Consider the following 13,171-nt stretch of genomic DNA (forward strand, 5'->3'; position numbering starts at 1 on the left):
TCAATGAAATGAGTCATCATGTTATGGGAGAATTTCAGCTTTTATTATATACAATAATTAAAAAAAGGTTCTAACCCTCTGGCTTGCAGATAAAAGATTGAAAACGTAAACCTCAAAGACTCAAAAACTGGAAGAGAAATAAATAGTACCCAAAATGTATTATTTTTCAAATTTTATTTTTTAAGCTAAACTTATGATTTTGGGGGGGGGGGCTAACTGCTGACTTTTTAATTTTGGGGGTTGGCAGTACCTCAGATAGGTAGTAACAGGAGCTTGACCATCTTTTACATTTTTGTTAAAACCAGGATTGATAGTATAATTGTCTTCTGATGTTCCTTGTGACACTGCTTTGTGTAATCTTATTCAACTCCACAATGCAGTTGCCAGTCAATGAATGGCATCTGACAAGCATCGGTCATTACTGACTACAAGTTTGGAACACAGAACCTCCTTTCGGTCTTCCATCCTGCTCACACATTTGAAAGTAAAGGCAGTCTTTTTCATACCTGTCTTTCACAGTGACTAGGTAACCTTTGTTTCCTTCACAGATTTTCTTTGCTTCTGAAAATGTCACAGATGTCTGTCCGACTGAGTAACAGTAAAAACCATGTCTTATCCAGCCCTGTCAACATAAACATCAGACATGCACACAAGTTATTGTCAGATTGTGAAATTACATAGCACACAATAACTGTTCACTACATTTCTAAAAAATTATATTAATGTTGTACTCAACCGTGAAGTTAAACTAAGAAACAATGAGAGAAAAAATAAAGTGATGATAAAACAGTGATAGGGACCACAAATGCCTTGATTGGGCATATTTAGGAACTGCAACTCCAGTGGCTGAAGTAGAATCCATAATGGCATTTGTGTGAGTGTCCCACATTTGTCTAGGGTTGGTGGGAATACATGCTCACAACCACTGCACAGTTCTCATACAAAGCCTGTTAAATATGACTTTTTGTTTGCCCTATGCTTAATTAAAGGTGGGCTGTACTATTGTTTTTCCCCCTCGCTGCTGCCAATTATCCATAATTTGAGCCTTGTCCAGTGCAAAATACTACATAAGAAGATAAGAATGGCCATACTGTGTCAGACCAAAGGTCCTTCTAGCCCAGTATCCTGTCTTCCTCAGTGGCCAATGCCAGGTGCCCCAGAGGGAATGAACAGAACGAGTAATAATGAAGTGATCCATCCCGTCATCCATTCCCAGCTTCTGGCAAACAGAGGGTAGGGACAGTGTCTCTGCCCATCCTGGCTAATACCTATTGATAGACCTATCCTCCATGAATTTAACAGGGATAAAAAATCTAGATATAGTCTTGGCTTTCACAACATACTCTGACAAAGAGTTCCACAGGTTGATTGTGCATTGTCTGAAAAAATACTTCCTTTGTTTTAAATCTGCTGCCTATTAATTTTATTTGGTGACCCCTCATTCTTGTGCTATGAGAAGGAGTAAATAACATGTCCTTATTTACTTTCTCCACACCAGTCATGATTTTATGGACCTCTATCATATTCCCTCTTAGTTGTCTCTTTCCAAGCTGAAAAGTCCCAGTCTTATCAGTCTCTCCTCATATGGCAGGTGTTCCATACCTCTAATAATTTTTGTTGCCCTTTTCTGAACCTTTTCTAATTCCAATATATCTTTTTTGAGATGGGGCGACACATCTGCACGCAGTATTCAAGATATGGGAATAGCATCGATTTATCTAGAGTCAAATATGATATTTTCTGTCTTATTATCTATCCCTTTCTTAATCTCAACATTCTGTTCACTTTTTTGAATGCCACTGCACACTGAGTGGATGTTTTCAGAGCACTATTCACAATGACTCCAAGAGCTCTTTCATGAGTGGTAATAGCTAATTTAGATCCCACCATTTTATATGTATGGTTGGGATTATGTTTTCCATGTGCATTACTCTGCATTTATCAACACTGAATTTCATCTGTCATTTTTGTTGTCCAGTTACCCAGTTTTGTGAGATCCCTTTATAACTGTTCACAGTCTGCTTTGGACTTAACTATCTGGAGTAGTTTTGTATAATTTGCAAATTTTGCCACCTCACTGTTTACCCCTTTTCCCAGATCATTTATTAATATGTCTAATAGTACTGGTCCTAGCACAGACCCCTGAGAGACATCACTATTTACCTCTTTCCATTCTGAAAAGTGACATTTTATTCCTATGCTTTGTTTCACATCTTTTAACAAGTTACTGATCTGTGAGAGAACCTTCCCTCTTATCCCATGGCTGTTTACTTTGCTTAAGAGCCTTTGGTAAAGGACGTTGTCAAAGGCTTTCTAAAAATATAAGTATACTATTTCTACTGGATCCCTCCTGTCCAAGTGCTTTTTGACCCTCTCAAAGAATTCTAGTAGATTGGTGAGGCATGATTTCCCTTTACAAAGACCATGTTGACTCTTCCCCAACAAATCATGTTCCTCTATGAGTCTGACAATTTTGTTCTTTACTATAATTTCAACCATTTTGCCTAGTATTGAAGTCAGGCTTACCGGCCTGCAATTGATGAGATCACCTTTGGAGCCCTTCTTAAAAATTGGTTTCACATTAGCTTTCCTTCAGTTATCAGATACAGAAGCTGATTTAAATGATAGGTTACATACCACAGTAGTTTTGCAATTCCTCCAGAACTCTTGGGTGAATAGCATCTGGTCCTGGTCACTTATTACTGTTTAATTTATCAATTTGTTTCAAAACATCTGTGACACCGTAGCACCCAGTATTCACCACTGTCATGTAATTAGATATGTTTTGTACAAAATATGTCTTGTAAAGTGTCATTCTAAAGTCTTGATCTGCTAGACATTAATATCTCATTGGATTGTATGTGCTATCGTCCTATGTGAAATTATGAAGTGTGGCTATGTATGTGTTACTGAAACATGTTGTGAGGTTGAAAACACCCATAAGCAGCCTTTCAGGGACAACAGTAAAAAGGCCAAACAATGTTAATGGCTCATTGAGGAAATGCATACAAGCACAATGATTACTCTAAGAACTGTTTACAATAGAAACCTCTCAGAGATAGCACTACACAAACAGGAACTGTTTGACTCAGGTCACAGAAAAATAGCTTTCCAGCAAATAGGAAGATGATAAAAAAGGAGGTACCTCACTCTCCCTGTAACAACACAGCTGGAAACACCTGAGGAATAAAGACTGAACAGGGGGGAAGTAATGGTCCCAGGCTAAGGGACTGCTAACCTGTGTGTGAAAACCTGGGAAAGCCAAGCTGCAAAGCCGAGGCAGCTTGTGCCTTTGGAATCTGCCAGCCTGTTTATCACTCAGGGTGAGAATTTGCTAATTTATATCCTACCTATCTAGTGTGTTAAACTCAGTTTGAGGTTTTGTTTATTTACTAGATAATTTGCTTTGATCTGTTTGCTACCACTTATAATCACTTAAAATCTACGTTTTGTAGTTAATAAACTTATTTTATGTTTTAATCCAAACCACGGTGCATTTGACTAAGGTCTCTGAGGAAAATCTCTGCTTGGTTACCGCAAGTGTGCATTGTTCTCTTCACGTTGAGGGAGAAGCAGACCAGGTATTAAACCCATATACTGGCCAGATTTGACCAGGCCAGGATGGTACTGCTCTGGGGTCCAAGGCTGGGAGGCTGGTGGTTAGAAAGTCTGTGTGTAACTGCAGCTGGGTGTATCCCTACCCGTATGAATGCTGGTGACAGTGCAAGCTGGGAGGGCTTTGCAACTTGTCGCAGCAGCACAGTGCTGAGAGGGAGTCCAGGCTAGTGGGTCGGAGATCTCAGTGGTACCCCAGTTCCAGGTGGCATCCCGGCAGGAGGAAACCATCACAACCTCATTTAATGACACCCCCTGGCCTTCAGAGCTGTGCAAGTCCCAGAAAGACACTGATGTTGGCTGCAGGCTGACTTCTAGGAAAATCATTATTGCTGTGCAGCTGGGCAATGCAAAATCTTTCAGTGGAACAATGTTTAAGTATACATCTATACAGCAGATGACTCATGAATAACCAAAACTGCATAGGTCTGCTCAATTCAGAGAAGAGAGAATAAAGACAAAAGGAGACACAAGTAACTGAAAAAGATATTCAGGGCAGGTTTTGCTTAAACGAGGGAGCAATTTTTTCCCAGTGGTCTGAAAATCATCAATGTGCATAAAATAACAATTTGCTAGTTAACAAGTTTTGTCAAAAGCAGTTATCATAGATTGCATCCTAAAAGACAACATAATTTTAAAAGGAGTGAAACCAATAAGTCAAATGATCTTCATGTAATGCCACATATATTGTACTTACTTTCTGGCAGCCTGGGATAATGACCTCAACTTTCTCAGATTCTTCTGCCAAAGGTTTCATTTTACAGATGTAACCAAGTTTCTTTTCGCAAACATCATCTGCCCAATAGCCATCCTGAACATGGCAAAGAAAGGAAAGGGAAGTCAGTGACGAAGGATTAGGTCTTTAGAACATTCCTTATTCCATTTTTCTAGCGTTTTCTGTAAAAAGGTTCAGAGGAAATAAGAACCAGACTGAACATTCACCAGTCTCCAGGCAGCACCCAGACCACCTTTAAGCTTTGGTTTGGGTCACTTCAATTCCCTCCCCACATGACTACAGATTTCTTTTTCTTTACCATGGCCCAACAATAAAGGTCCTCCCTTTAACTTTGAAATTTCATTGGAGGCTCTGCTGCTCTGTCCAAAAATTCATTAGATTATTAGTGCTGGGTGCATATCCTCAGAGTGCACAGAGTTTAAATGGCATTTATGAAGGCTTCAGTGATTGCTGAATAAGTCAACGTTCTTTCTGTTCTATTCTATTCTCTTCTCATAGTGCCATATCTGAGCACGCTGCAGAAGTGCATTACAGGACGTGACTAGTCTCAACCATGGCACGTATGATTCTCTCTCTCTCCTTTTATCTCCTTGAAGAAAAAAATGTGAAATATTTTCAAAACATATTTCTTTAATTTCTGTTCTGCTCTGCATATTTATTACCAAAGATAAGTCAAAGAAGTGTGCCTTGCGCGCAGAACAGAATGTGATAAAATCTGAAGCAGTTCTTGGTTCCTGAGGGAGTTTTTCCTGGGCTAGCCTATGAATGAAATACACCATGCTATCCCACAGCATGACATGTTCCTGACAATAAGAACACTCATCCGAGAGAGAGATGGGAGCTTCTGCAAGGACAAATAAGGATCTAGTAGAACTGTATGAAGAATGTACCAATGTACACACGTTATGTTTTTCTGGATTTGTGGCACCTACTGCCCTGGGTCTTGTAGATAATTTTTAGTGAATATAATAAAGGCAAACTAGCCCTATAGACTGCACCAGCCAAGAAAAGGGGTGTGTAGCAGTTGCAAAACCTCACAAGGGGTCAAACTGAGTTTTTGAGAAAATATCTTTTTTTTTTAAACTGCAAAGCAAAATGGGGAAAACAAAGTAAACTGAGACTATAAGAGATTTAATAGGAATATAGTTGTCCTCTCTCCACCGTGCCCATGATGAGGGGCTGTAAACTGAGCACAAACTATGTGGTGTCTTTCCTGATAAGAGGCTCCAGCTACATGGACTTCCAAAGTTGTAACTTATTTTTCAGAAAAGCACAATAGATATGCAAGATATTTTACAGACAAGAAAGAAAATCCCAGAACCAAGAGTCTTACCACCAAGAAGATCCCACATTTTGTGAGAGGATGCTCAGTGCTCTTTAATTGACTTCCTGAGACCAGACAAAGCTTTAACCTAATGGATCATCCCTTATGTTAAACCTTACTTGTACTGTACTTGTGCATAGCCTCCGTGCTCACACTGCAGACTTTCAGGATCAGAGCCCGAGAGATAGATTTTTACAAAACCTAAATCTCCAGATGTGGTTACTTCAGATGTCATTGGCTTCAGACTAGTACCCTTGCTCTTGGACAATGAATCAAGCCACAATAGTCACTTAGGCTGGCTATGTGACCACTGCAGCAGGCAGCATGTTTCCCAGCTGAGGCAGACAGACACATAGTAGCTTACTAAAAACAGCAATGTAGATGGGGATAGCATAGCAGCAGCTCGGGCTTGCTACACAAACATGTATCCAGGGGATCCAGGCAGGTTTGTACTCAGGCAGCTGATGCCCAGGCTACAGCCAGCTACACTGCAATTTTTTAGTACCCTAGCTGGAGAAGAGCTTGCATGTGTCTATCTACCCAAGCTGGGAAGCACGATACCTGCTGCAGTATAGACGTACCTTTTGAAAGAAAATAGGCTAGTAGTAAATATAACTGCATTATTCTACCTCTCCCTTCATACTGACGCAATCTTCTTTCCTGTTGTTTGCGTGGGATGGTTCTTCATGTAGCCACTTGGTGTAAGTCACAGGAGTCCCATCACTCCAGTCAAAATACATGTGAATCTTGAGGTCATTCAAACCAATCCACAATTCATCTGTAGGCTCTAAAAACATAAGAAGCAGTTATATAATTTAATAGTATTATTAAATTTCATGTCCATCCCTGACTGAGTAATGAAGGTGGATCTGCCTTCTTGGACTTTAAGACCTTACGTTAACATCATTGTCAGAACTGCAGAATTGATTACGGCTACATTATAAATATGTATGCAGGTAAAATAGTGCCCTGTAGCAATACTCACTGTATCCAAGCTGAGACACTGTAAAGCTGTATTCTTCAATGTTGTGGATACTTGCCAGATCTCCACCCTCTTTTCTACAGGAAGATAAAGCATCTTTCCATATTTTGGGTGCTCTGTAAAGCATATAACAGTAGCCTGAATAGGGGATCCATCCACTGGGGCATTTAATAGGCCTAAAGTCACCTAAAGGAAAAAAAATGTTTCAAACAATTATTCAGAAGACCAATCAAAAGAGGTGGGAATGAAGAGTTCCAGCTACCTAGGCGGGTCATGACTCATCCTGCCAGAGTAGGACAGGATACATCCACGCTGCAATAAAAGACCCACAGTACAGCCACGAGAGGTCTGGGCCAGCTGACTCTGCCTTGCTGGGTTTGGGCTGCAGGGCTAAAAACTTCAGTGTAGAAGTTACATTTGGGCAGGAGCCCAGGCTCTGAAACCCTGTGAGGGGGGTGGAGTGTGTCTCAGAGCTTGAGCTCCAACCTGAGCCCAACCATCTATGCTACTTTTAGTCCCGCAGCCCAAGCCCCACGAGCCCAAGTCAATTGATCTGGGTTCGAAGACTCGGTGCAGCAGATTTTTTATAGCTGTGTAGATGTATCCAATGAGTCTCAGAGGCCAGGTGTGGAATGCACTCCAGATCACCTCTGACTGCAGCACATGATTCCTCTAATACATTCTGCAAACTTCAGCATACATGCAAGGGACTCAGGTCCTGATTAGTCCCCCCAGGGCTGGAGACTTAAGTGGCCTTAGTGGAGCAACATTTAGATACCTACAGAGGACTGACATCATGGAATTCTTCCACACATGTTTATAACTGACGAACAGGCCTAACAATTTGCTTTTGACAATCGAGACAGAAGCTTATGTGCACTGTATAAAGATGCATTCTTTTTTATCTTTTGCTCATTGCAAGATGTTCAATAGAGTTTGGATAAATAGCTTTTATTTGCATTGACCAGCCTACCTGAGGGAATAATAAAGGAATCCAAAGAGGAATTTCCTTTTTTACAGATGTATCCAAGTTTCTGATCACACTGCTGGTTTTTCCATTTACCATTCCCAGACTGTAGCAGTCCACAGATTTTTTCAGACTCAAGAGAGGGACTTCCTTTGAGAAACAGACACAAAAAGCAGAGAATCTCTATATTAACACTGTACATCTTCATCTCACCAACCAAAGGAACAATCTGTTGGGGGTCTTCTTGCATTTACAAATTCATTGCCATATTGTCTGCTAATAATCATCATGTTAAGGACAGGAGATTAGGAAGCAATTGCTTAGCTGACCAACAACATTGATGCTATAAAGTTATTGTCCATTAGTCCAAATAGTCTGACTACAATTGGATATTCATATATAGTTCCACATTTAACCCACTGGCGAGTGTGTGTTACAGTCTCCCTTTGAGCCCGATCTTCAGGGAATATGAGTCTGTTACAACCCTACCTAGCAAAGTTAGCTCAACCCATGCTTTTAGCTCTGGAGGTCCCTGATTCAATTCCAATGTGTCAATCTCGGTGTTCATCACACTTGCTCTCTCTGACCTTTAGAAATGCCAGGGAAACAGTGTTCAGGAAGAAATTCAGTAATATTGAATTTATAAAGAAAGTTGGATTAATTTTGATAATACAAAAGATAGACCAAAATATATATTTCCATAAGTCAGAGACAATATGTTGATTTGAAAATTTTCAACCTCAGTATTTACTGAGCATCTGTAGTTTATGAACCTTATCCCACTTTGGCCATAAATGGGAGGAGACATGCTGAGGAAATATTCTAGAGCCTAAAGCAAAAGATAAATAGCTGAGAAATGGCAACCCTGATTTAGGGGATCTATTTATGTAGAACTTGTGAATTCTGATTGATTTTATGAGTCCTACATATAATGCTAACCTGCAATGTATAGCAAACCAGCCATGGGCTGGCAAGGACTGTGTCATTTATGACACACCCTGTCTGGAAGAAGCTACAGAATAAACAAAAGAAGGCACTAACATTTAGTGACCGTGTTCTGGCAGACCAGTGGGTATGCTAACAGTGGTACCTGACCTTGCATAATCCAGTTATTCCAAGAGGTCTACATGGAGAAGGGTTTGGAGCAGTGGGATTTCCCCAGAAGGGGAACAAAGACTCAAGTTTTGAGACAGCCCTTTCAAAACAGCTGGGGACTCCTTAGAAAACAGTGACCCAAATCCCAAAGAACACTCAAGAGTGATGAGGAAACTGAGGGAGGAAATGGCATTTAAGTGTATCTTATTTTGCATGATTCTGTATTTCTTTTGAGCTGTCTAAAGTAACAGCTAATTGTTTTGGAAACCCTGAGTCAGTTTGCGCATCAAATATCATCCCTGAAGAGGTAAATGGTAAAACAGAGGGCCCACGAGGCTGGGGCTCTGGGAAGGGTGGAACTACTGTCATACAGTATATCCTATGAGTTCTTATACATACTCCTAATCATACTATGAGTTATACATTCATGTGTTGACAGATGAGTGTATTTTAATATATGGACAACCACATAGTAAAAATAGAGGTGTTTTCAACCATTTCATACATTATTTCCTATAACAACTAATTTTTGAGGCTGAGAGGTTGTGGGGAAGATGAGTAAAAAAGATCAGTGATGTTTCAAAACAGATGTGGCAACAGCATTATGGGTATGATATTTGGTGGTGGTGTTTCACCTTGTTTGTCATTTACTTAAGGACTTTACAAGAAATGAATGTTTGATTCATTAGTAGTTTACATGCTTTATGAAAATGATTATGATGTCACAGATACAGGATTATAAATCTAGCTGGGGGAAAATGTAGCGGGGTCTATGAAGACCTTCGTGCAAACATTATAAATAGTTTTTAAAAATGAGAAAAAATGAAAATCTACAATGTATGGTACGTAATGTTTCTAAACAGAAGGTATTTCAATGTTTTTAAATGAGTTTTCCATCTGAATTGAATAGTATGTAAGAAAATCGCTACTGGAAAATCAGGTGTTTGAAGATGATGCAAATGTCTTTAGACTTTAAATGCTTTCCTGGTTTGGGAATCTTCTCTTTCATTTTGCACTACAAAGTAAGGACAAATTCCTCTCACAAACACTCCAGTATTCTACCTTTTTTTTTTTAATAGTCCCATTGACATCAAATGGAATTCTGTGAATGTGGAGAGAGCAGAATATAGGAGCTCATATATTTTGCCCATAAACAGACCACCATTAAACAGACGTGCACCTACCTGGAGCCCAGTTTAAATATCTGAATGGACTGCCACCAATCCATTGCCATCCACCATTGGAATTCAACCTGTTAAGTCCAGTCCAGAGTTCAGAATTTACTCTGCCAAATAGCCCTAAGTAACAAAAAGAAATAAAATGACAATTTATTAAACAGAATTACCGACTGTACAAAGCTTTAATTAAAACTAATAGTTTGAAAACTACATGTCTTGGACAAAATCAGGTATGTAGAGTCATCCGTCATGCAGAGATGCTGCAACACCTTGTTATTGGTAAGGGGGAAGTACATTTCTGGAGCATATTAATATACATTTTGTTGGGAAAATGACACTTTGTTCCCTCCCATCTTCCTAAAAATGGCCCTGAGTCAGGTGTATATATAATATGAAAGCTCCAGAGATCGACTTGTTATTTAGCTTTACCTGTCAGATAAGTTTGCTCATGTAGTTCTGTAATACTTAATAATTCTGCATTCTGTTGCTGGCAGCTTTTTCTTGCTTGGTGCCATGTTAACGCTGAGTTGGAATTTATCTGATAGTGGGTGCCTGTGAAAGGGTTTGTAGTCCAAAAGTCTTTGTCAATGTTGTCTGTAAAGAGATGAATGGCACAGTATTTGTTAATTGAAAATATAATCAATCAGACCTGCCACGATTTGAAAGCATGCCCTCAGTATATTCTAATTAACATAAAGTAGCAATTTCCATATATTTAGATTGCTTTGCACACACCGATTGCACCATTTACACACCCTCCATTCATTTAAGACCTGCCAAATTTCCAACATTAAGGGATTTCTCTGTAGACTAGGTTTTCAGACCTCTTCTACTGGTCTGTGATGAAATCTCCATCTGATTGGTGGCTTTTCCTCTGCATACTGGGGAAGGGCAGCTAATCAGAGATGTTACACACCCCGATGGAAAGTCTGATCTCTCAGCCTGTGCAGCAGGAAGAACTTGCACCCCTGCCTCACAGAGAATAGCTGCTCTCAACCAACTGAGAACTATCTCCCAACCCCTTAGGCCAGCAAAGGGGATAAAGATGCTAATACTACCTCACAGCCCACTAGCTAGAAACATTCAAGTTGGAGGTAAGGCCCTTGGAATTACCAGCCTTCTGAAGGTAGGCAGCTGCTGCCACTATGTGCCCTTGCTCCTACATTTGTAGCCTCATCCATTATCTCATTTATCCCTTACATTTGCTGCCCCATCCCCCAGTGTGCTATCCTGATTCCCCATGTTTCCCCCTTGCTCAGTGTGCTGATCTCCACCTCACCCCCACAGCTAACCCCAGGCCCTGGCTTCCCCCTTAACATGCTTGTCTTCTAGTTCCTCCCACTAGCTTCTGGGGATGCCTGGCTGCTTTCTCCTCCTCCATCACCAGCCTTTAGGAGTCCAGCAAAAGGGGCCACTGCCTCCCCAATACCACACAGAGAGTCTCTGAGCCTCCTGGGCAGGGAATGCAAGTGATACGGGGTTAAGCATGTGCTTAAACCAGGGCCCTTGTTTTAAATGTGAAGAACTTACCTTTCAATGGACAATATCCAAACAAAGAGTCTTCATCGAAGTCTGTAGATGCTGCACACCAGGGGAAGCCCTGTTTATTACCAGCCTTTCTATCCTTTGTACATTCAGCGTACCACGTACTATTGAACTTGAAAGGGAATACGCAGGGTGCCCCAAAGGCATTTCCTAGCAGTGTAAACATATCTAAGGAGACAAATGGATAGAGATAGCAATAACTGGGTACCAGTATCCACGAAAATGTTTGATCATAAACCACATGCCATGCAAATAACTTAGTTAAGCAGGAGCTGATGCTGACATTACATATAATTAATTTCATAGTAAAAATCCTCACATTAAGACCATTGTCACAATCAAAGCTGAGAGAGCCAGGAAATTCTGATTGAATGTTACATTTTAAAGAGTTATTTAGAAAGTAGAGATATGCTGAGTTAAGCTCATCCAAACAACCTTAGCCTGGCCTTCATAGTCATTTCAACCTACCATATTTCTTTGTAACTCTGTCTGGTCCAGATTTTCAAAAATGTTCAGACCTGTTATATATTTAATACCTGCTTTGAATTATGTGAGGATTTTTTTTCTTTTAGTCAAGGAATATTTGATAAAGCCCTAGAGATCTGTAGCTAAATCTTATATTTGGAATAGTTACTTCACTGACTGCTTCCCTTTTGCTCTAGGGATCATAACTTGTGTCTGGCTTCTACTAGCAGCAAATTATGACAACCCCTCTCTCAGCTCAGCAGCAATGGCTGTTGGTTAGTTGTGGGGAGGAGCCAAAGCTCTGTCCAATCCTGTTTCCATACCCTTCCCCTTGTCCTCTTGCTGTGGGAGGGGAATAAACAGGCAGGCAGTCCCCTTTCGTTCAGTTGTGACTGGAGCCAAGAGCTGGGTTCCCCAAGGAGGGACATGATGAGGGTGTTTTTTATTTTCCCTTAATCTCCTAGTTACAATCTAGCTGTTCAATACAGATAAATCTTATTATTTCCACTTGTTCTCCTGCAGTTGCTAAAGGGGAAGAGTTTCCAAAATTTTGAGGTTAGTTTAAGTGCAACCTCAATTCCGAATCACCTGATTTCTAATGTTTGCTCGTTGGTAATTACAATGTTAGTGAAATGATTTTTACTGCTAAATTAAACATGAGCTCTGAACTTTAGCTCCCAGCCCATGAAAGCATGGGATCAGAAGGAACAGCTGGAGCAGCCAAGAACATGCGCAGGCACTCTCTCACTGTTTATAGCCGACTGTCACACCAACTGTAGAAGGTGAAAATTGCCTCTCCAAAGCTAAGACTTCAGGGATAAGCAGAAAAAAACCCACTTATTTTTTACTGACTCCATTTTAAAATATGTGTTTTGTACAGTAAACTTCAGGTCCTTAGGATTTAAGTGGTTTTCTTTTAATTATTATTTTAACAAACATTATTTCACTTCACCTTTAAATGTATTTTCCCCATATAAATGCATACATAGTGAGTGAATAGAGATCATAAACTGAAACTCCTTTTCATCTGCTGCTGGACCACCATGCCTGATGTATGCAATGGAACTCAGGAAGAGTTGGGTCTCACATCCAGTTACTAGAATGTAATATTCCATGAGGAACAGTTAAATCAACCTTAGGACATTAAATACAATGTCATTCTACATTTCTTCCACAAAGGGCCAGGTTAATACCAATATATACACAGATCTTTTGTTTTCATTGTTGTACAAGTAGAATCATCATTCCCTATATACTGATTGAC

General features: G+C 40.1%; 1 protein-coding gene across 1 annotated transcript in view; it reads right to left on the reverse strand.

Moving 5' to 3' along the window:
* Positions 1–13,171, reverse strand: part of LOC127044525 (macrophage mannose receptor 1-like) — a 55,521-nt gene that overhangs the window by 39,234 nt on the left and 3,116 nt on the right. The window contains exons 3-10 of the mRNA XM_050939493.1: positions 11,428–11,610; positions 10,327–10,491; positions 9,904–10,017; positions 7,631–7,774; positions 6,661–6,843; positions 6,305–6,462; positions 4,313–4,426; positions 507–622 (exon numbers count right to left, since the gene is read on the reverse strand). Of these exons, the coding sequence (XP_050795450.1) occupies positions 507–622; positions 4,313–4,426; positions 6,305–6,462; positions 6,661–6,843; positions 7,631–7,774; positions 9,904–10,017; positions 10,327–10,491; positions 11,428–11,610 (1,177 nt within the window). The remainder of the gene's footprint in view (positions 1–506; positions 623–4,312; positions 4,427–6,304; positions 6,463–6,660; positions 6,844–7,630; positions 7,775–9,903; positions 10,018–10,326; positions 10,492–11,427; positions 11,611–13,171) is intronic.

This window comes from Gopherus flavomarginatus, chromosome 2 (assembly GCF_025201925.1).
Source record: "Gopherus flavomarginatus isolate rGopFla2 chromosome 2, rGopFla2.mat.asm, whole genome shotgun sequence".
Classification (NCBI taxonomy): domain Eukaryota; kingdom Metazoa; phylum Chordata; order Testudines; family Testudinidae; genus Gopherus; species Gopherus flavomarginatus.